At 40.2% G+C, this 21,935-nt stretch overlaps 1 protein-coding gene across 2 annotated transcripts in view; it reads left to right on the forward strand.

Moving 5' to 3' along the window:
- The window catches only part of svila (supervillin a), a 92,820-nt gene extending 76,488 nt beyond the window's left edge, over positions 1 to 16,332 (forward strand). The window contains exons 33-40 of one of the 2 annotated variants that reach the window (XM_078280350.1): positions 371 to 476; positions 1,387 to 1,594; positions 1,879 to 2,012; positions 3,393 to 3,548; positions 4,387 to 4,530; positions 5,555 to 5,676; positions 7,124 to 7,279; positions 14,360 to 16,332. In XM_078280350.1, coding sequence (XP_078136476.1) covers positions 371 to 476; positions 1,387 to 1,594; positions 1,879 to 2,012; positions 3,393 to 3,548; positions 4,387 to 4,530; positions 5,555 to 5,676; positions 7,124 to 7,279; positions 14,360 to 14,446 — 1,113 coding nt within the window. In that variant the 3' untranslated portion in view covers positions 14,447 to 16,332. The remainder of the gene's footprint in view (positions 1 to 370; positions 477 to 1,386; positions 1,595 to 1,878; positions 2,013 to 3,392; positions 3,549 to 4,386; positions 4,531 to 5,554; positions 5,677 to 7,123; positions 7,280 to 14,359) is intronic. The other variant, XM_078280351.1, reaches the window with a different exon arrangement.
- Positions 16,333 to 21,935: the final 5,603 nt, after the last annotated feature.

The following is a 21,935-nucleotide window of genomic DNA, read 5'->3' on the forward strand; positions in this document are numbered from 1 at the left end:
GGCATAGTGCTTCAGTCTGTTGATTCACAACACAAACATGAAACCGTAAAAAACATTTTAAAATCAACATAAACATAAAGAAACATCTTAGGACATAAAAGGAGGACACACATGACTAGTAACTAACGCTGTCAGATGAATGTAGTGGAGTCAAAAGTACAATATTTCTCTCTGAAATGTAGCGGAGTAGAAAGTGGCATGAAAAGAAAAGACTCAAGTAGTACCTTAACATTTGTACTTGAGTATAGTACTTGGGTAAACGTACTTAGCGAGTCAGTTTTCTGTCCGTCTATTTACTGTAGATTCATTGTTAATTGTCATTCATTTTGTGAGCTTTACTCCTCTCCTGTATCATTGAATCCCCCTCCAGGTTCAGGTCCAGCAGGGTAAGGAGCCTCCATGTTTCCTGCAGTGCTTCAAAGGAGGGATGGTCATCCACTCAGGGAAGAGAGAAGAGGAGGAGGAACACTCCCAGAGTAAGCCCACATCAATCATCAAGACGAACACAGTTTGGTCTCTGCTGCTATTCCATTATTTTCTGCACAGGCTTAATACACAAAATAGTGTTAAGCGGTCCATTTGTTCTGAGTTACACTTGAACTCAGACAGTTTTAAATGAATTAGACTCACAATGACTTCTTAGACCTGCATTTACAGTAATTTCTGCTTCTGTAACAGTGATATAAATTCATCATCTGCTCGTAATGAGCGACTCACGTACTGTATATGAGAACTGTGTTGTGGCTCAGAGAATAATTGGATTGCAAGAATAGAAACCCCCTCCCACTGAAACGTTCAGGAGCTCCATATTTTCCCACACCTCAAATAACTGAGCTTTTTTGTTCTTCAGGGCTACAAGTAGGGATTGCCTGATACCGGTTTTCAAGGCCGACACTGAACATTAGTCGTTAATGAAGCCGATAACAGATATTTGGAACCAATATGCATTTACAGTGAAAATGAAAATCTTTAACTCAAAATTAGGATTTTGGATTAGGATTGGATTTTGGACACAAAACTTAGTTTAAATGCTTTAAGCAATTATTTAATAAATGAGAAACTTTCACCATAATCCCCAGTAACAGAGAGTCAGATGGTGTTGTGTGGGGGGGGGACATGAAGTCAGACTCAGTGGTGAGTGAAACTGAAGCAGAGGGACAGACACAGAGCTGTAGCAGAGCCAAAGTACAACACTTTTTAATTCATTCACTTTATCAGTTATCAGGTAAATAAAACGTGATACAGATCATCTGCAAACTGACCAAAAACAGCCTGATAAGCCCCATAATCGGTCTATCCCTAGCTACAAGTTCCACTTCAGCAAAGAAATATATAATTAATTTTTTTACATCATCAGCTAAATCTATTTCTCCCCCCCCCCCCCAGGTGACTGGCGTCTGTATTGTGTGCGGGGGGAGGTGGAGGTGGAGGGCCACCTGCTGGAGGTGGCCTGTCACTGCAGCAGCCTGCGCTCCAGGGTCTCCATGGTGCTGCTGAGCGCTAGCCAGTCCCTCATCTACCTGTGGCATGGCTGCAAGGCTCAGACACACACACGGGACGTGGCACGCACCGCCGCCAACAAAATCAAAGAACAGTGAGTGGAAACTTGATTGTCTTCCCTTTAGGAACCGTTATCAAAGTCACGGTACTGGTACCGGTATCGAAAATCTTTGAACAATACCCAGCCCTATTCCTCTTAAAGTATTCCGTTGGCAGTGACACTAGAAGTAAAAAACAAGTGGTACTGTTTGATCTGAAGCAATTCCTGAAACCTTTATTATTCCTCCTGCAAATGTATTGAGAAAAATCCATTTCTGATTCTTTCTGTTTTTTCATACTGCCGCCATCATTCCGTATGACACGTTTGTCTTTGTACAGTTGCCCTCTGGAAACAGGCCTCCACAGCAGCAGCAGGGTGACCATCCGGGAATGTGACGAGGGATCGGAGCCCACAGGATTCTGGGAACCTCTCGGGAGGAGGGACCGGAAAGCGTACGACTGCATGCTGCAAGGTGGGGGTCACCAATGTGCTGATTTTTACCACATCTTTTCTTTACTGGACACAGCTGTGGTTGGTGTTATGAACTGGTTATGTTTGTTGTGAGGTGTTGAGAGTTTTGAATTCCCAGTTAGTTTTCATTTTAGTTTTAGTTTTCAGAGTGTCTTTGCTAGTTTTAGTTTAGTTTTTCAGGAAGGGTCAGTTTTTATATATTTACTGTAGTTTTGCAGTAGGTTTAGTTTAGTTAGGGCCAGGTATTGTGTACGTGGCAAAAATAACTTCTTTGGAATCTTGTTGTTGTTGTTTTTATTTTATTATTTTTTCTTTAGTGTTTTAAATCTACTTGGCACTTTTGTTTAAATATTGTACATAGTAAATATTGTGTATACTTTTGCAATCTGTTTCTGTCTGCAACTGATGTTATGTATTGTCCCAAACAGGTCTCTCTTGAGAATGAGACCTTGTGTCTCAATGACATTACCTGTATAAATAAAGGTTAATAAAAATAAAAAAGCTACATATACATACAAAATACATGGTTGGAGAACTGTATGGGAATGGCCATAATGGTTAATCTCCGTGCTGCTACTAGTGTCCAATGAAGTTCTGTGGTTCAATGTCACAGGAGTTTATTAATTTACACATATACAAATACTACAGATTAATATCCACATAATCAATAAAAGATGTGATGGAGAGATGCAAATAAACCTCAGAGGGGCTTAATCTGGGCACTCTCCAATGCATACTCCAATTAAAATAGAAAGATAACCTAAAATACTGAAAAGAAAAGAAGAAAGAGAGAAGAAAAAGCTAAAATTACACACTATATCACATCAACAGAATAAATATGAAAGGTGAAATAATGACAGGAGTTACATGGGTTGTTTACATGTTCTCCCATAGAGGAGACAAAAACCAACCTTTAACAGCTTTCTTAAATTGTTAGTGTTAGCGTTGATAAATCTGATGGTAAAGCATTCCATATCACTGATCCTCTGTCATTAAATCCAAACTGCAGTTATGATGACAGATAGGAGGCCTGAGTTTCTAATTATCTTGAGTGGCATTATTATGAAGTTGATAACAGTAAAACAAAATATTTCATTATAGAATTAATTAAGGAAGTATCTTGTATAGAGATCTGTATACAAAAAAAAGCGATCTGTAGTAGATTGACTAATGATTCATGCTGTCTCCTTTTTTTTAGGTGTGAAATATTAAAGCTGAAAAACTAAAACTGCGATGAATTTACTTTGATTTCTTATTTTATTTTCTTTGGTTTAACCAGGCAATATAGTTTGTTTGAGGTTTTGCTGAAAGTATTTCTCACTGCATTTTTTTGGTTTGAGTTTATTATAATAACCCTGGTGTGTTGACCTTTGACCCTCAGACCCGGGGAGGTTTAACTTCTCACCACGTCTGTACCAGTTGAGCAGCAGCTCGGGGGAGTTTGCAGCGGTGGAGTTTCTTTACCCTGCTAGAGAGCCCAGGAAAGTCAACTCTATGCCTTTCCTGCAGGAGGACCTTTATGCAGCTTCCCAGCCAGGTACGTACACACACACACACACACACACACACGTACACACACACACACACACACACACACACGTACACACACGTACACACACACACACACACACACACACACACACACACACACACGTACACACACACACACACACGTACACACACACACACGTACACACACACACACACACACACACACACACACGTACACACACACGTACACACACACACACACATTTGTCTAACTATACATGTGAAGATAAAAATAGTACATTTTCTTTTTATATGTGCTTTTGATGATCAAAGATGATTTACTTAGCAACAAATCTTCGGCCATTTCTTCACTCTGGCCGGGGGGACATTTGCGATCACGGAAGGCTTTTGTCATTACTTAGAATTCTTGGTTACACTTTGTATCTACATAAGAGTGACATGACACTGTCATGAACGTGTCATAAACATTATAAACAAGTCATAAACGTTTATGACATAACGCTTCTGTCAATAAGTATCATTCGGTTTTTGTCATGACAAGTTATGGTTAGAGTTAGGGTTCATGTGTCATGACTGTGTCATGTGTTCATGACAGGGTCATGTCACTCTTATGTAGATACCTTCAAGTAAAGTGTTACTGAATTCTTCATAGGGGAGACAGAAACTACGCACTATAGCTTTAAGACGAGCAAGTCATCCAAAAGTGTTTTTCAATGAATCCCCAACATGTAAAACCTAAAAACTCATTCCTAACACTAAACTAGCCCCCTGAATAAGCTGATGAGCGAACACTCATAGACTATGAAACTGTCCTCACTCTGAGAGTCCTCATCCTGTTCTCCTCCTCTGATTCTCCGGTCCAGCCCTGTTCCTGGTGGACAACCACCATGAGGTGTATCTGTGGCAGGGCTGGTGGCCTCAGGACAGTGAAAGCACCGGCTCAGCCCGAATCCGCTGGGACTCGGACAGGAAGTGTGCCATGGAGACTGTGCTGCAGTACTGCAGAGGTATTCCTCTTCATTCTAATTATTATGCCAAGGTCAGTTTTGTTCTGATCTATTTAGAAGCTAATTGTGCTTGATAAATATACTGGATGGACAGTACATTAAGGATAGTACATGAACAAATGATTTCATTAATTAACTTATGGAATAGTAACTTGATCGATTAATTGATCTGCAAATGTTTTTTTTAGATGTTGACGATGTTTTCGGTTATAGGGCTGTATGGTTGTTTATTGAAAACAACCATTTTCAACATTTCAAAAAAAGGGTACATTTCAAAAAAGGGTAGGACCCGAAAAGCATTTTGCTTCTTCCTACTCCTTTTCAGACAAGAGTATTTTTTTATTTTTTATTTTTTTTTAAGATTATTTTTTTGGCCATTTTAGGCCTTTAATCCCACAGTACAGCTGAAGACATGAAAGTGGAGGGGGGGGGGGAACGACATGCAGCAAAGGGCCGCAGGTCGATGAGGAGTAAACCTCTATCTGTGTGCGCCTGCTCTACCAACTGAGCAACTTAGTCTTGCTTTTTCTTAAACTGAAATACTATCTTTTTTTTTTTTTTTTTTTTTTTCATTAATCCATTCATTATTAGACGCATACAAAACCACTTTCTGTTACTGTCGAGGACATCCTCAGACAACAGTACGACCGAAAACAATGTATGTGAACTAGGGCTGGGCAATACTTTATCAATATATATTGATATATGAGGCTAGATATCGCCTTCAATCTTGGATATCGCAATATGACACAAGTGTTGTCTTTTCCTGTTTCCTGTCACAGTAAAGTGATGTCATTTTCTGAATTTACCTGACTGTTCTTATATCCACATGATTGATGATTACTTATTTAAAATGTCATTGTGTAAATATTTTATTAAAGCACTAATGGTCAACCCTACAATATCGCCGCAATATTAATATTTGGTCCAAAATATCGTGATATTTGATTTTTCTCCATACCGCCCAGCTCTAATGTGAACTGCAGTGCAAAACCGCCGGTCTGTTGTTACTTTGTTGCCACAGAAAAGAATGAGAAGAAGCCTCCCAAAGCGTACCTGATCCACGCTGGTCTGGAGCCGCTCACCTTCACCAACATGTTCCCCAGCTGGGAGCACCGAGAGGACATCGCTGAGATCACTGAGAGGGTGTGTGGATCCCATCCTATTATCTGATTCCTCCCAGCTACATCATCTGATATGAACAGTGTCTGCCTGTAGCCATTAGTGTGTATACTGTATGGAAGCACATGCACTTATTGTATTCCTTTTTCATGACTACAGGTCAGTAGGGCTGGGACGTTAGAACAATAATCTGAGCCTGTCAGTGGTAAAACAGCACTTTTTGTTGACATAAATTGAAGATGCACAATTGCTCATTAACGCTACATTGTAGCTTGTTTTCGCTGCTGTTGACTGCAGCGGTCTCGCTTAATAATGGAACAATTTCAGAGATTGTTGTTCCCATCAGTCACTTAGACACAAAACATAGAAAAATAGGGTCCAGGTTGAAAAACAAAACAAAACAGAAGTTACCCTTTCAAAATAAAACTTGTGACAAGATGTTGCTAATGAGAGATGTCCCCTCACATGTGTGCTGATGGTCTCTGTGAGGGCCCGGTACCAGTCGTTGATGACGCTGTCGATCTCTGACTGGATCAGCAGCTCTGTCCCTTGACGAGTCTTCAGCTGAGGGAGGAAAAGTCAACATTACTATGGGCTAGGGCTAGGGATTCCAATCTTTCATGATACAGGGGCGCCGATTCCATTTGTATTGCGTTTTTCGTTTATTGTGATTCTAGAAGTATTGCGGTTTGATAGTATCGAGTATTGCTAAGCTCCGGACGGAGCCACGGTGCCTCTGCAAAATAGTCTCAGGAAGGAACTTGTTTTGGTGGAACATGTGTACGTTCAAAAGTTGTTTTAGTCGTGCAACAGACTAAACAATGTCCGTCACCTTCCTCTTCCTTTGTGTTGGCGTTCTAACCTCTGGTGGATTTGTGAGGACTATGGTTAACTGCTCCTCAGATCTCTGCAGGGTAAATCCAGACAGCTAGCTAGACTATCTGTCCAATCTGAGCTTTCTCTCGCGTGACTTTTAGCTTACCCCATGACGATTGTGATTGGTTTAAAGAAATGCCAATAAACCAGAGTACGTTTTTCTCCCATTCCAGAATGCTGTGTGGACTAGCCAGACCCTCCTCCGCTCCGCAGATTGTGGATGGTCTGGCAAAGCGAGACTATTTTAAACTGCTCACTGATCCCCGCTACGCTGACGCTGCTTCACTCACTGCTGCTGCTGCTGGCAACATTTTGCCTCCACCTTCCTAGTTCAGAGTCCTAACATGACTCAAAGTTTAAAATGGTTTTCTATGTCTTTCTTTTGGCTCACCTTTTTTTTTTTTTTTTTACCCAGGGGGGTTTCAGCATGGTGCTCCTTGTCTGAGCTTAGCATGCTGCTTGGCTGGTCCAGGGAGCATTATTAAGAGCGCAGCCATCAGTGCCAAGCATAACTGTATTTCCATTTGTCGCAATAAATGGTTAAATCTATGACGAGAGGGTTCCTGACTGAAATATATAGTGTGTGTGTTCTCAGGAGGCAGAGGTGTGTAACCAGATTATCCTGGTAGAGGACGTGTTGGCCAGGCTGTGTAAGACGGCGTACCCACTGGCAGATGTTCTGGCTCGGCCGCTGCCTGAGGGCGTTGACCCTCTCCGCCTGGAGGTCTACCTGTCTAATGAGGACTTTGAGGTAAGACCCTGCAGTCTACAGCCGCTCTCTGATGTTACTTTAAAGGTGCTACATGTTTAGTTTTTTTTTAGATATTAACCATGATGATTGTCGTTCATTAAGTAAAAGAGAAAACGTTTAGCTAGAGAATATGAAACCTCTCAATAATTGTTTGATTCTGATATATTAGAAACACATTTTACGACTACTTTTTTCAATTTGCACTATTCAATCTCTTTATATTTACAATGGCTCCAATGTGCTGAAAGGTGTCGCTCGTAGTGACAAACCGACCCGAGAATGATCACCTACTCTGCAGTGTTTTAACTTCGTTTTATGATCCCCAAGTAGGGCTGAATGATCAATCGTTTTTAAATCAAAATCGAGATTTGAAAGAATGTGATAAGCTAATGAAGACGGCGATTAATGAAATGTTTGGTGTAACATTTGGTTTAACATTTTTGATTCAAATGCTTGAATAATGTTACATATCACAGGTTGTTAATAGAAATGTCCTATCTTCAGTGGATTTTTCATTTATTTTGTATTCCTTTATTGAACATGATGGTAGAAGGTGTAGTATGTAGATGCTGCTGTTGAACTGAGGCAGATCAGACATTTCACTTTACAGAAAGTACTGATATTTATTATTGGAATTGTTTTTTTATTATTCTAACTTGAGCTTTTGTGATAAATGTTCTGTGTTTGACTGTTCAATGCTTCATGCTTACTAAAAGAAAAACACTCATATCTATATTCTCATCCTTGCATTAGAATATAAAGCACTTTTGATGGTGTCTCATGTCGTTTTTTTTTAAATCGCTGATCGAATCGTAATCGCAGTATCTAGCAGAAAAATCGCAATTCGATTTATGTTTTTCTAAATCGTTAGCCCTATTCCCAAGTTTACTGTTTTGGTTCGCCACTCTCCTAATGTTTAGCCACAGCAGGTGGCCGAGAAAGAAGCCGTGAAAAAGTCACTGTACACTACCTGCCCAGCACCAAATGACAAAAAGAAAAAGTTAGCAACTAGCTGGTGAACACAGTAGAGCATTTAGCAGCTAAAGAGTCTCAGGAGTTAGCGGAGACCCAAAAGATAAAAAAGAGGGATTATTTGACTTGGTTTATTCATCAGGTGGACTTAAACATGACTCTGAATGAATGTTCTTGTTGCTCTGTGTTTGCAGGGTGTGTAAATAACCAACTGATTGCTAACACATTAAACGTGATTGATACTTCTGCGTTAAATTTACACCGTTTGTACGTACGTAGGTACGTGGAGACACGGACCCTACGCCGTAGCCTGACGTGCAGCTCTCGAAAAAATGTAACTACACGTTGCGGCGACGCACGGTAGCGTTGCATTTCCCCCGACTCATTTCCTGGTTCTCCTTCTCCATAAACAACATGACATCAAGGAGAGGGTTCACTCGTCCTGCTCCAGATTTCCCACCTTGGTCAGAAAGAACAGGGGAGACACTTCAACATATGCCATAGGACATACTGGACTCCTCAGAAGAGATACGTCTCTAAAGCCATTCCCACTCCCTATTGTACGTTCTGTCAACCTGAACAAACTGGAACTTTCCTGCACATGGTCTGGGAGTGTGACCAGGTGCATAAGTTCTGGACTAAAACATCAATAATATCTGATATGATAGGATGTTGAATTCCTACTCGAATTCCCGATTTGTTTTGTTACTTAATGATGAATCTAATTACATCTGCTTGGGAGACAGAGGACAATTTGGCTAACCGGATCAACTGCAACCAAGAAAATGATAGCTCGGCGCTGGCTCCCCCGCCACTCGCTTTGTATTAAACAGTGGTTGGCGTATTTCCTGGACATAGTTATGCTTGAGCTCTCTACAGCAAGGATTAACAAAGCCAAGTCATCAACTATCAGCCTATAGGAAAGCACAGCAGCACAAATATCAGACCTAATGACCTCAGCATCACAAGAACAAGAGGAGAGAGACTAGGCAAGGTGTGATTTCTGTTTTATTTTTTGTTGTTTTCCTCGAGACCGCAGAGGGTGGGAGAGGGTTTTTGTTCTTGTTCAATTTGTGTTCATCTGTTCTATGCACCACTTGACATTACCTGACACGTATTGTGGAATTTGTTTTGTATGTATAAGTACAGTCAGGTCCATAAATATTGGGACATCGACACAATTCTAATCTTTTTGGCTCTATACACCACCACAATGGAGTTGGAATGAAACGAACAAGATGTGCTTTAACTGCAGACTTTCAGCTTTAATTTGAGGGTATTTACATCCAAATCAGGTGAACGGTGTAGGAATTACAACAGTTTGTATATGTGCCTCCCACTTTTTAAGGGACCAAAAGTAATGGGACAGATTAACAATCATAAATCAAACTTTCACTTTTTAATACTTGGTTGCAAATCCTTTGCATTCAATTCCAGCCTGAAGTCTGGAAGGCATAGACATCACCAGACGCTGGGTTTCATCCCTGGTGATGCTCTGCCAGGCCTCTACTGCAACTGTCTTCAGTTCCTGCTTGTTCTTGGGGCATTTTCCCTTCAGTTTTGTCTTCAGCAAGTGAAATGCATGCTCAATCGGATTCAGGTCAGGTGATTGACTTGGCCATTGCATAACATTCCACTTCTTTCCCTTAAAAAACTCTTTGGTTGCTTTCGCAGTATGCTTCGGGTCATTGTCCATCTGCACTGTGAAGCGCCGTCCAATGAGTTCTGAAGCATTTGGCTGAATATGAGCAGATAATATTGCCCGAAACACTTCAGAATTCATCCTGCTGCTTTTGTCAGCAGTCACATCATCAATAAATACAAGAGAACCAGTTCCATTGGCAGCCATACATGCCCACGCCATGACACTACCACCACCATACTTCACTGATGAGGTGGTATGCTTTGGATCATGAGCAGTTCCTTTCCTTCTCCATACTCTTCTCTTCCCATCACTCTGGTACAAGTTGATCTTTGTCTCATCTGTCCATAGGATGTTGTTCCAGAAATGTGAAGGCTTTTTTAGATGTTGTTTGGCAAACTCTAATCTGGCCTTCCTGTTTTTTGAGGCTCACCAATGGTTTACATCTTGTAGTGAACCCTCTGTATTCACTCTGGTGAAGTCTTCTCTTGATTGTTGACTTTGACACACATACACCTACCTCCTGGAGAGTGTTCTTGATCTGGCCAACTGTTGTGAAGGGTGTTTTCTTCACCAGGGAAAGTATTCTTCGGTCATCCACCACAGTTGTTTTCCGTGGTCTTCCGGGTCTTTTGGTGTTGCTGAGCTCACCGGTGCGTTCTTTCTTTTTAAGAATGTTCCAAACAGTTGATTTGGCCACACCTAATGTTTTTGCTATCTCTCTGATGGGTTTGTTTAGATTTTTTCAGCCTAATGATGGCTTGCTTCACTGATAGTGACAGCTCTTTGGATCTCATATTGAGAGTTGACAGCAACAGATTCCAAATGCAAATAGCACACTTGAAATGAACTCTGGACCTTTTATCTGCTCCTTGTAAATGGGATCATGAGGGAATAACACACACCTGGCCATGGAACAGCTGAGCAGCCAATTGTCCCATTACTTTTGGTCCCTTAAAAAGTGGGAGGCACATATACAAACTGTTGTAATTCCTACACCGTTCACCTGATTTGGATGTAAATACCCTCAAAGCTGAAAGTCTGCAGTTAAAGCACATCTTGTTCGTTTCATTTCAACTCCATTGTGGTGGTGTATAGAGCCAAAAAGATTAGAATTGTGTCGATGTCCCAATATTTATGGACCTGACTGTATGTTTTGTAAAATAATACTAAAAATGTATCCCCAAAAAATAAAGAACAGGGGAGACACTTTGTTTCTCTCACTATGACTCTAGAGTCGCTACTCGCTCAGAAGCTAATCGCCGTCACTCTCTCACTTCTCCCTCGCCCTAACACACTCCCAACACACACACACACACACACGACGACACGACGCACACACCAGCGCACAAGTATAAACATCAGGCCACTTCCGTCGGCTACGGAGAAAGCTCTGCATGGAGCCTCCGCAGGACCATAAATCACACTTTAGCCATATCTCAGACACGTGTGATGTTCAGCTTGTTGTGACCCAAAGTGGCCAAAAAAGTGATTAGTACTGCTTTAAAGTACAGTATAATATATGCCAATAAATCCTCATTAATACCATACCAGTAAGTAGATGCATTCATTGTTTTCATTGAATTTATTGACAAGAAGAAGAATATAGAATAAGTGTGGAGTTCAAGTTAAAGGGTAAACTTATGTTCACTCAATATGACTTTCAGGAAGATTGTTGTTTAGAAACACTGTGAGGTTATAGGAATATTATAATTTAGATCACTTTCTGCAAATATGTTATATGTGGTTATGTATGCATCATTCAAGTTTTCTCAGATTTCCCTTATGTTCATTCTCTTCCCTTTTTTTATTTTGCATTCTTGTCTTTCATCACGTTTTGCCATCTTCTCTCCGTCTTCTTGCCTTTTTTGTGAACCTATCTACTTCTTTCATTCCACCCTCCAGGGAGTAGGGGCTTATGGGAAGGTGAGTCATCTGACTTGAGCATGGATGACCCGGACAAGTGCTCCTGTTGCACAGCATCCTCACTCAATTTAACCATAAATCACTTTTTTTTTTTCTTTTTTTTTAAATCAAACTTCCTCATCTCTCTTTTATATTTTCTGTCTGATAAAACGTCTAACTCCTCTTATTAGTTTAGCATGCTGTTCACTCACAATCTACGAGCCGGTGTGGACGCACTACTGAATCCTGGCGATTTGAGCTCTTTGACCATATTTTACCGGAGATGCAAATTAAAGAAAAGATGGCTGCGTTCTTAATCTCACTGATGCATGAGTGTGTTCTCAGATGTTACTCATTCCTCACCATGCAAGTTGCAGGATGTGTTGGTGTGACATTCTCAACAGTTGGTATTGTAAATTATGCTAGAGATGTTCTGATACCAATATCGGATAAACCTCTGATACCACCTAAAACGCTGGTCTCGGTTTCGGCAAGTACTGGAGTTTATGCACCGAATACCACGTTATTTAGCCCTGAAGAAAATCTACTTTAAAGTAGTTTATTTATGTTCGTTTTTCCATTATGACTCACTGTCAAACTGGATAATAAAATGAAGTTCTACGGCGTCCATTGTTTGTTTGTTCATGTTTCACAAAAAGTTTAACCTGAGCCAGACTGACAACAATGATCACATAATATTCCGGTTTTTACCCTCATTCTGAAAAAGACGATATTCTGACTAAGCTGTTTACATGGGTAATGAAAGTGAGTACTCCATTAATATTCCCGTTTACATGTAGCCGTGCAAACTATGATTTTTTCAAAGTGTTCCAGCGGTGGAGGACTTGTTGGACCGTGTGAACACAGCGTCCCTCTTTCATTCCTTCAACCAGCTTCTAGAAAAGGTCAACGTAGCGATGTGTGCTCATATCCAAAAACCTGTTGATATCCAAGTCTTTGATGATGTTTAAAAGTAGCTGTGTTTCTCCTTCTTATCGGGTCAGCAGCCTGGCAAACTGTTGGCTGGTTGGTTTGTGTACAGAAACCATAGCAACGCACAGAGCTGACCATAAGTCATAAACGGGCAGGAGGTCGTAAACTGCAGTGAAAACCCTGATTGAGACGCATATTCTGAATACTCTGTATACATGTCCAAAGAATGCCTCTAAAACCAGAATAATACTGACATATCACCCATGTCTTAATCAGAAAATGCTATGTTCGGCTGTTTACATGACCTGTATCAAATTCATAATATTTTCATATCGGAATAATGGTGGAATATTGTTGTGAATGTAAATGTACTGAGTGAGAGCAATCATATCCCATCTTACAGGGATAGTAGTATACAGCTGTTAAAACAATAAAATATATGACACACTGGTACGGGATCGGTACTCGGTTGGGCTGAAAGATGAATCGTTTTCAAATCAAAATCACGATTTGAAAGAATGTGATTAGCTAATCACGAAGACCGTGATAAATCAAATGTAAATTATTTAGTTAAATGTTTGGTGGAACATTTGGTTGAACATTTTTTATTGTTATATTTACTGTTTTTCATAGGATAATGCTGGAATAATGTTACATATCACAGATTGTTTACATAAATGTCCTATTTTCAGTGGATCTTTCATTTATTTATTTATTACTTTATTTAACATGATTGTAGAAGGTGCAATATGCAGCTCAAAAAAACCTGCAAATCGAATTGTAACCGCAATATCTGGCAGAAAAATTGCAATTTTAATTTTATTTCAAATGGCCCTAGTACTCCGTATCGGCGTAGATGCAAGTTCAGGTATCGGAATCTATCGGGAAGCAAAAAATGGTATCGGACCATCTCTAAAGTATTGGCGTTTTTCCATTACATGGTACCTGCTCGACTCGCCTCGACTCGACACACTGTGCGTCCGTTTTCCATTGCAGATGTTAGTACCGCCTCGGCATGGCTGGTTGTTATATGCCGGCTATAAACATCAGGCCACTTGAGCTTGTTTTCCAGTTCTGTGGAGGCTCCACGCAGAGCTTTCTCCGTAGCCTATGTAAGTGGCCTGATGTTTATACTGCGCTGGTGCGTGCGTTGAGCCGGCCGTGTGTGTGTACGTAGGCTACAACGAAAGCTCTGCCTGGAGCCTCCGCAGAACTGTAAAACAAGCGGCGCCGCAAGAAACTGCCGTGACCTAACGTGACACACAGAACGTGGAAGGTGTGTTGTTGTTGCCAGAAGACACATTTAGTTTCAGATGAAGCTGGAGGCAGCAGAAATAAACACAGCTGGATAAACTGTTTATAAATGGTGGGTTTGTTCAGGACACCCCCGTCTGTCGCTTTCACGTCACCTTTTCGGCTCGCCTCAGCTCGCTGGGAACCTCGACTGAGGTGGTACTAAATAAAGTACCTGTTAGCAGGTACCAGGTACTTTTTTTCGTAATGAAAAACCAAAAAAGTAGAGTAGAGGCGAGGCGAGTCGAGCAGGTACCATGTAGTGGAAAAGCGCCTTATGATATGTGTGTGTGTGTGTGTGTGTGTGTGACTGTGACTGCTCCATGCTCCCACAGAAAGCCCTGGACATGACCAGAGAGGAGTATGGGGCTTTGCCTGGCTGGAAGCAGGTGAAGCTGAAGAAAGCCAAAGGACTTTTTTAAAAATGGTTGAAACGGAGAGCTGACCAGAAGACACCAGGATGTTGTTTTTTGTCTCCTCTTCGCTTTACGTCCGGACACAGAGGCTCAGGAGACAAACCTGTATATAATGCTTGAGTAAATGAAACCCTGATTAACAAAACTGGTTGAAAAAAGTAGTATTAATATTTAAATACTGCTGACACTGGACGGTAAAACTGAGATTAGCTCTCATATCGAAGTTTATTTATGTTGTACGGCTGTTTGGTAAAGAGAGGATTTAAATCGCTATTTTTATTCTCGATTCTTATCATTTTGGCGTTGGTGAGTTTTTATTTGGCTGTGGGTAAAATGTTTTTGGGGCGGGGGGGGGGGGGCGCCAAAAGCCCTGGTAGGTGGATGCACCTCTGAGAGAATGTGTTAATAGCTCCTCTTTAAAGTTGCCCTTTTGAAACTTGGAAGTTTCAGATGACGTCCAACAACTTTATTGAATTTAATGTTAATGGTTGTGAATATGTACTATACGCAGAACAACCCAGTGCCCTTACATTGTCAGCCATGCAGCCATGTGTTAGAGTGGGAGCAGGTCTGTCAGCCTGTTGAGCACACTCCTTAGCATCTCTCTGCTGTTCTTTGTATGTATGTTTGTGCATTACAAATAATTTATATTTATCAAATTCATATAGGATTTTTTTTTTTTTTTTTTTAAGCTTCATGAATGTTCACTGAATTAAAAATGATGGAATAAACTGTATAATTAATGTTGAGGAGGTTTATAATGTATGATGATAAATACTGGATGTTACAGAAGTGTCTCTTGCTGTACAGTTCACCATTTGCCATTTATTAATCAGATGACGCAGCTTTGTTATTGCATCTAGTGTCGTTTCTGTTTCAGATATACAAAACAAACAGGATACAGGCTTGATAAACGGCAAAGGTAATGATGATGAAATGCATTTGATTTTTAAATCCTACAGTGTATAGTGCCTTGCTTTTGTGTACAGTTTACATACAGATCCTAGTCTGCATTTTGAAGACTTTTTGTGATATAAAGAAATATTAGAGAAATAAACTCTGAAAGTCAGAACATTTTCCTTGCCTTTTGTTTTCTCCATGGTGCAGGCTAACCTCACTCATTTATATACTGGATTATACACTGTGGTTAAGATTCTTAGATTCATAGCCAAGGTTTTTCATGACTTATGGGCCTTTTTTTTTGTTGGGGGGGGTACACACAACAGGAAGCATAATCACCTCGTACAGTAAAGGCAGAGTCTGTGTTACCTTATTTGACAGAAATCTATGCCTTTGCCTGTCATTTCTGACAATTTGATAAACATGTCTACTATGTTGGAGTAAATGGAACCCCAATCAACAAAACGGCTTAAAAAAATAATGTTTAAATACTACCGTGAAAATTAGGGATAGACCGATCATCGGCCCTGGCTGATTATCAGGCTGTTTTTGGTCAGTTTGCAGATGATCTGTATCACGTTTTATTTACCTGATAACTGATAAAGTGAATGAATTAAAAAGTGTTGTACTTTGGCTCTGCTACAGCTCTGTGTCTGTCCCTCTGCTTCAGTTTCACTCACCACTGAGTCGGACTTCATGTCCCCCCCCCACACAACACCATCTGACTCTCTGTTACTGGGGATTATGGTGAAAGTTTCTCATTTATTAAATAATTGCTTAAAGCATTTAAATTAAGTTTTGTGTTGGAATTTTGACTTAAAGATTTTCATTTTCACTGTAAATGCATTTCGGTTCCAAATATCTGTTTTTCGGTTTCATTAACTGCTAATGATCGGTATCGGTATCAGCTTTGAAAAACCAGTATTGGTCGATCCCTGGTAAAAATCATGGGGAGAGTCCGGCACGGCCTGACTCTGGACGGTAAAACTGAGATAAGCGCTCCTATTTAAATGTTTGTTCTGCTTGTTCAACGGTTGTTTGCTAAATTCCTATTAAACACAGTCAGAGAGGATTTGAATTGCTATTTCTTCTCTCAATTCTTATCATTTTGGCGCTGGTGAATTACCTTTGGGGCTGGCTAAAACCTCTTTGGGGGGTCACCAAAAACTCCTCTATGAAGGGAAAAACCCTGAAATCTGCTGTATGGCACCACAATATGAACACTATTCTTTTATAGTCCAGTAGAGGGCAGTATACTAATGTATGTGGACTGGAGACCGGACTGGTACAGAAACTCAGGTGATCAGTTGGTTTCATGCTGAGTCACATTTAAGTCATGTGAGATGACGCTGTTACTCCCAGTAACACTGATTACACTGTGTTTGCGTCAGTAGATCTCCTCAAACTTACATGCTGTAGATCAATTTCTTTTTTCTGTGATAAACTGTTGAATATTGACTAAATGTAACTTCTAGTACCCAGAAAGACGAGTCATACCGAAGCTGAGTGGGTCTGTGCCTCCACAAGGGGTTGCAATAGAAATATGAAAGCTCACCAGATGATTAATAGTATAAATATCTGTCCAGCACCAAATAGTTTTTTCTTTCTTTTTTTTGTAATTAACAATTGTTTTACTTTTCAACAAAACCTACAACTCGCAACATGAACAAATCCCCCCCCCCCCCCCCTCGTCATCACCACCCACCCAGACAAAAATCAAGAAAAGATGACAGACAGTAACTACAATATTCAAGACCATACAACAAAATAGTAACAAGATAGACAATAAACCAAATAAACATATGTGTTTATGACAACACCATAAGCCCATCATACACGTCTCTCCCCAGTACACAGCTTCTTAGGAGCCCTCCAGAAAGTTCTTTCCCCATTTTCTAGTGTAGACATCCAATCTGGCAAACCGTTTATATGACAAGCCCACTCCTGGATAGACGGCAGGCCTTCATTCTTCCATCCTCTTAAAAGAATCTGTCTGGCTATCATTACACTAGTCTGGACCCAGCTTCTTATGTGCTTATCTATCCCATCCCCCAGAACAAATAATCTTGGGCTGAATGGAACCTGGGTCCCTGCAGTCTGACATGTCCAAAATTCCTGGACCTTATCACAGGACCATAGGACATGAAGTTGTTTTATTTGTTTTTTAATTATGATGTACTGGAGGGATTTTACCTCTGCATCTCAGTCTCTTTTTCAAATGAAACGCAAAAAAAAACAGCAAGACCGTAGAAAAACAGGTTGCAAGTAGACATTGCGTCGAGGGGCCAAAACAGTTCCTCTGCAGTAGCTCATAGATGACGATTAATGATTGTATTGAAAGAACAAAAGCTGGAGGAATCAGATTCCTAGTCCTTTTTTCCACAGCAGACACTTTGACTAAGTAGGAAAAACACAGGTGTTACTAATAACATTAATGATAGATCTGTTCTATTCCAGCGTCGCGGTGAGCCGTGACAGTGTTACAGTGAGCCAACGTGAAACTGAAGCAGCTGAATGGAATTCAGCCAACATTCATTGTATTATTTACACCTGTGCTTTTCCTACTGTCACACGTGAAAAAGCCCTGTTTGGTAACAATAAAGCAGAGATCTTCAGCTCAGAGTTGCTGCAGGGGGGCCTCCAAATTGTTCCATGGTTTAAAATAAAAAAATATGAAAGAAAATATACATTAACATGGATCCAACATGTTAATAGTAAAGAGAAATCTTTTTTTAATGTACACAGCATTCCACAGATAGTTAGGTTAAGGATTCACTGTGCCACATTTCAACATTAAAACATGATGTATAAATATAAAGAATATGCTAAAAAATATATATTTTAAAAGCTTAGTATTGTATGCATCAGTGGTGTAGTCTAATGTATTGTAGTGGGTATACTGTAATGTATTACTATTGGCCAGAATCTGCCTTTGGGGAAGGGGGGCCATATCATAATGGGGGGGTCTGGGTGTCCTCCCCCAGGGAAGTTCATTTTCTGCATTCTGATAAACTTTAATGCACCAATTTACAGTGGAAGTACCTTTATTTAGCCTATGCGAAGGAAAAGAACACAGATGACATTTCAAAATATATCAAAAATATAATGGAAAAGTATGTTGTGTGTCATTGAGCATTTTAAGTGGGTATATGGAAATCTTGGAGCTTTCTTAGTGGGTATACTGCGTATACCTGCGTATCACATAGACTACACCACTGGTATGCTCCAAAAAAAGGTATGTGTAAAGACGATAGGCCACCCTACATGTTGTTGTAGACCCAGCTTAATATGCAACTTAGTTGTATACAATATATGTAGTAGGGGGTCCCTGATCTGTCTCTCTTTCAGCTGAGGGGTCAAAAATGTGAAGACTCCTGCAATAAAGAAACTGATGCTACGCTATCAAGATTAATCTTGGAAAGATTTATTTACCAAGCAAATGCACATAAAGCACAAAATGGGCCGATTTTTGGAAAGTAAAAAAAAACAACAAAACTATTCATTGATCAAACATGTCAAATCCAAAATATGAAGAAGTCTATCTTGCTGTTTTTGTCAGTGTACTGAGAGAGCATTGTGGCCCTAGTCACTAAAACCAATTGTTAATGTAACTAATATACGCAATTATGCTACCTGTACTTTACTTGAGTATTTCCATGTCATGCTACTTTCTTTTTCCACACCGCTACATTTCAGAGGGAAATATTGTACTTTTTACTCCATTACATTTATTTAACAACTGTAGTTAAAACTGGCTCCGATACTGGTTCATATTCATGAATATTTACCACCACCATCAATTCCTTTTGGCTTGAAATTTAACATTTGTGTTTACATGAACTGGGGTAGACGCTCCATATTCATGCTCCATCTTGAAATACGTTAGCCGGTAAGAGACATACAGGACATACTGCTGCTCCTTTCACGTTTTCTCTGTCACATGATAAACTCACAGGTGCTGCTAATGCTGCTAACGGGAGGACCACACGTATTCAAAATCCAAATTTCAGGAACAGGAGTCTTCTTCTTCTTTGCCCAGAAAAAAAAAGGAGGTTGAAAAGAGCAAGAGCGTCTTTTTGAAGCGTGAAGGCTACCGTAGCTGGAATACGTACTTTGAACTGCGTGGTGCCAGATAGGTGATTGATATATGATCTCAACGCTAGATGGGAGAAACTCCCACACATTGGACCTTTAATGAAACCGATAACAGATATTTGGAACCAATATGCATTTACAGTGAAAATCTTTAGGTCAAAATTTTGATTTTAGAATGTTACAAACTCCAACATAAAACTTAGTTTAAATGCTTTAAGCAATTATTTAATAAATGAGAAACTTTCACCATAATCCCCAGTAACAGAGAGTCAGATGGTGTTGTGGATAAACCGAAGCAGAGGGACAGACACAGAGCTGTAGCAGAGCCAAAGTACAACACTTTTTAATTCATTCACTTTATCAGTTATCAGGTAAATAAAACGTGATACAGATCATCTGCAAACTGACCAAAAACAGCCTGATAATCAGCCAGGGCCGATGATCGGTCTATCGCTAGTTTAACTTAAGTATTATTTTCATGCAAGACATTTACGTGTAACGAAGTATTTTTTACAGTGTTGCTACATCCTCCACCACTACTAAAAACTTTGGGACAACTTATATTTCTTCATTTGCACAACAGAAACACATGATAAAACGTTTGGGGGGGGGGGGGAATATGCACTTCATGTTTTTTCAATTACATTCAACCTGGCTACTTTTGTTGCTAGTTTCCCCACTGTCGATAAAAATGGGGTTACGTTTCAGAGAGGGGAGTGCCTTAACTTTTTTTTGGGGTCCAGGCAGTTAACCCCTTACAAAGCCAAAGGAGGTGTTCAGTCATCAAAAGACAAGACTGGCTGTGTTTATGCTGCATAAATTCCCGTGACTGTGGAACAGGGTGGACCTACTGAATGTGTATACATAAAGTCAATGCGTTAATACTGGTAATCACCCTAAGAAAGTCACTGTTTCCCTGTCAGTCTCTTATAAACACCTCTGTCACCTCTGGGTTTTGATATGTTTGATATATTAGACAACCTTCCATTCGGTCTGCTTGGCTCACATATGGCAGCTTTATGGATTCTGTTAAAAGCTCAATTACCTATGTGAAGTCACAGGTGAAAGCTACAATCAGCCTTCCAACCTGTCAAACATAACAGCCTCATTTTCCAGGCTGTCCTCCAACTCCACACACACACACACACACACACACACACACTGAAAGCTCTCAGATGTTCTCAATATCAGCCGTTGGCCTGTGTTGAGGAACAAGAGCAATTAGAGGGGAATTTCATGCAATCACAGTAGAACAATATACACAGCAGGTTTCTGTTCATCCAACTGTTGCTCGAGTGTTGCTCAATATTTTAACAGCCTTACTGACAGCCTGCCCCGAAACAGCAACAAGAGAAAGAAGAAGAAGAAGAAGCTGCTGCCTTTTTCCAAAAGGGTTGGCAAGGCGCTCCATGCTTCTCACTGTTTTTCATCTGCTCGCCCTCTCTTGCATGCTAAGTTGTTGGATGCTGAGTGAGTCTGTGCCGGATTATGCTGTATCCACATGCCTCCTCTGAACTCCTCTGGCCTGCGAAGAGTTTGATGTGCGACATGGAGCATATCCACCCACCCACTCCTCCACACCCACTCAGTGCAACATGCTCCAACCCCCCTCCCCCCGACACTTCTCTGTCTCCAGGAAGACAGTAGGATGTACAGTGCGTTGCTGTGCACACACTGCCAGGTGTGTGTAGTATCTCTGAGCCCGTTTTGACTCTGAGCCCAGTTTCTGTGCTGAGCTCCAACATGCTTTCCTTTTGAAAACAATCTCTTTATAGACTACAGAAACATGAATGCCAAGGGCTTACAAACACATTTACTAAAACAGATTAGAGAATAGAGTTCCTCTAACTTCTCTTTTAATCTGAAATCTGTTCGGAAGGCACATTTATTTCTATAAGATATTAAATCACAAGTAAACTCAGTGTGCTTTACATGACCAGTGGTGGAAGAAGTATTCAGATTCTTTACCTAAGTAAAAGAACTAATACCACACTGTGAAAATACTTATTTACTTATACATTATTTACTTTACAAGCAAAAGTCCTGCATTGAAAATGTTACTTAAGTAAAAGTATGTGAGTATCATCAGGACAATGTAATTTAAGTATTAAAAGTAAAAATACTCTCCTCTCCTCATGTTGTAGAAAGTGTAAAGGACCAACCAGCTGTGTGTTTAATGGTCTGATCCTCTCAGCTGGACTAGTAGCTGTTATATTGTTGGCTAGTTTACTTTAGAATAAAACATCAGATTTATAAACTACATGTGTTCTATGTGCAGGAATCTTAATGTGTAAAGTAACTAGTAACTAAAGCTGGAACAGATGAATGTAGTGGAGTAACTAAAGTAACTAGTAACTAAAGCTGGAACAGATGAATGTAGTGGAGTAACTAAAGTAACTAGTAACTAAAGTAACTAGTAACTAAAGCTGGAACAGATGAATGTAGCGGAGTAACTAAAGTAACTAGTAACTAAAGCTGGAACAGATGAATGTAGTGGAGT

The sequence above is a fragment of the Sander vitreus genome, chromosome 22, assembly GCF_031162955.1.
Source record: "Sander vitreus isolate 19-12246 chromosome 22, sanVit1, whole genome shotgun sequence".
In the NCBI taxonomy this organism is placed as follows: Eukaryota; Metazoa; Chordata; class Actinopteri; order Perciformes; family Percidae; genus Sander; species Sander vitreus.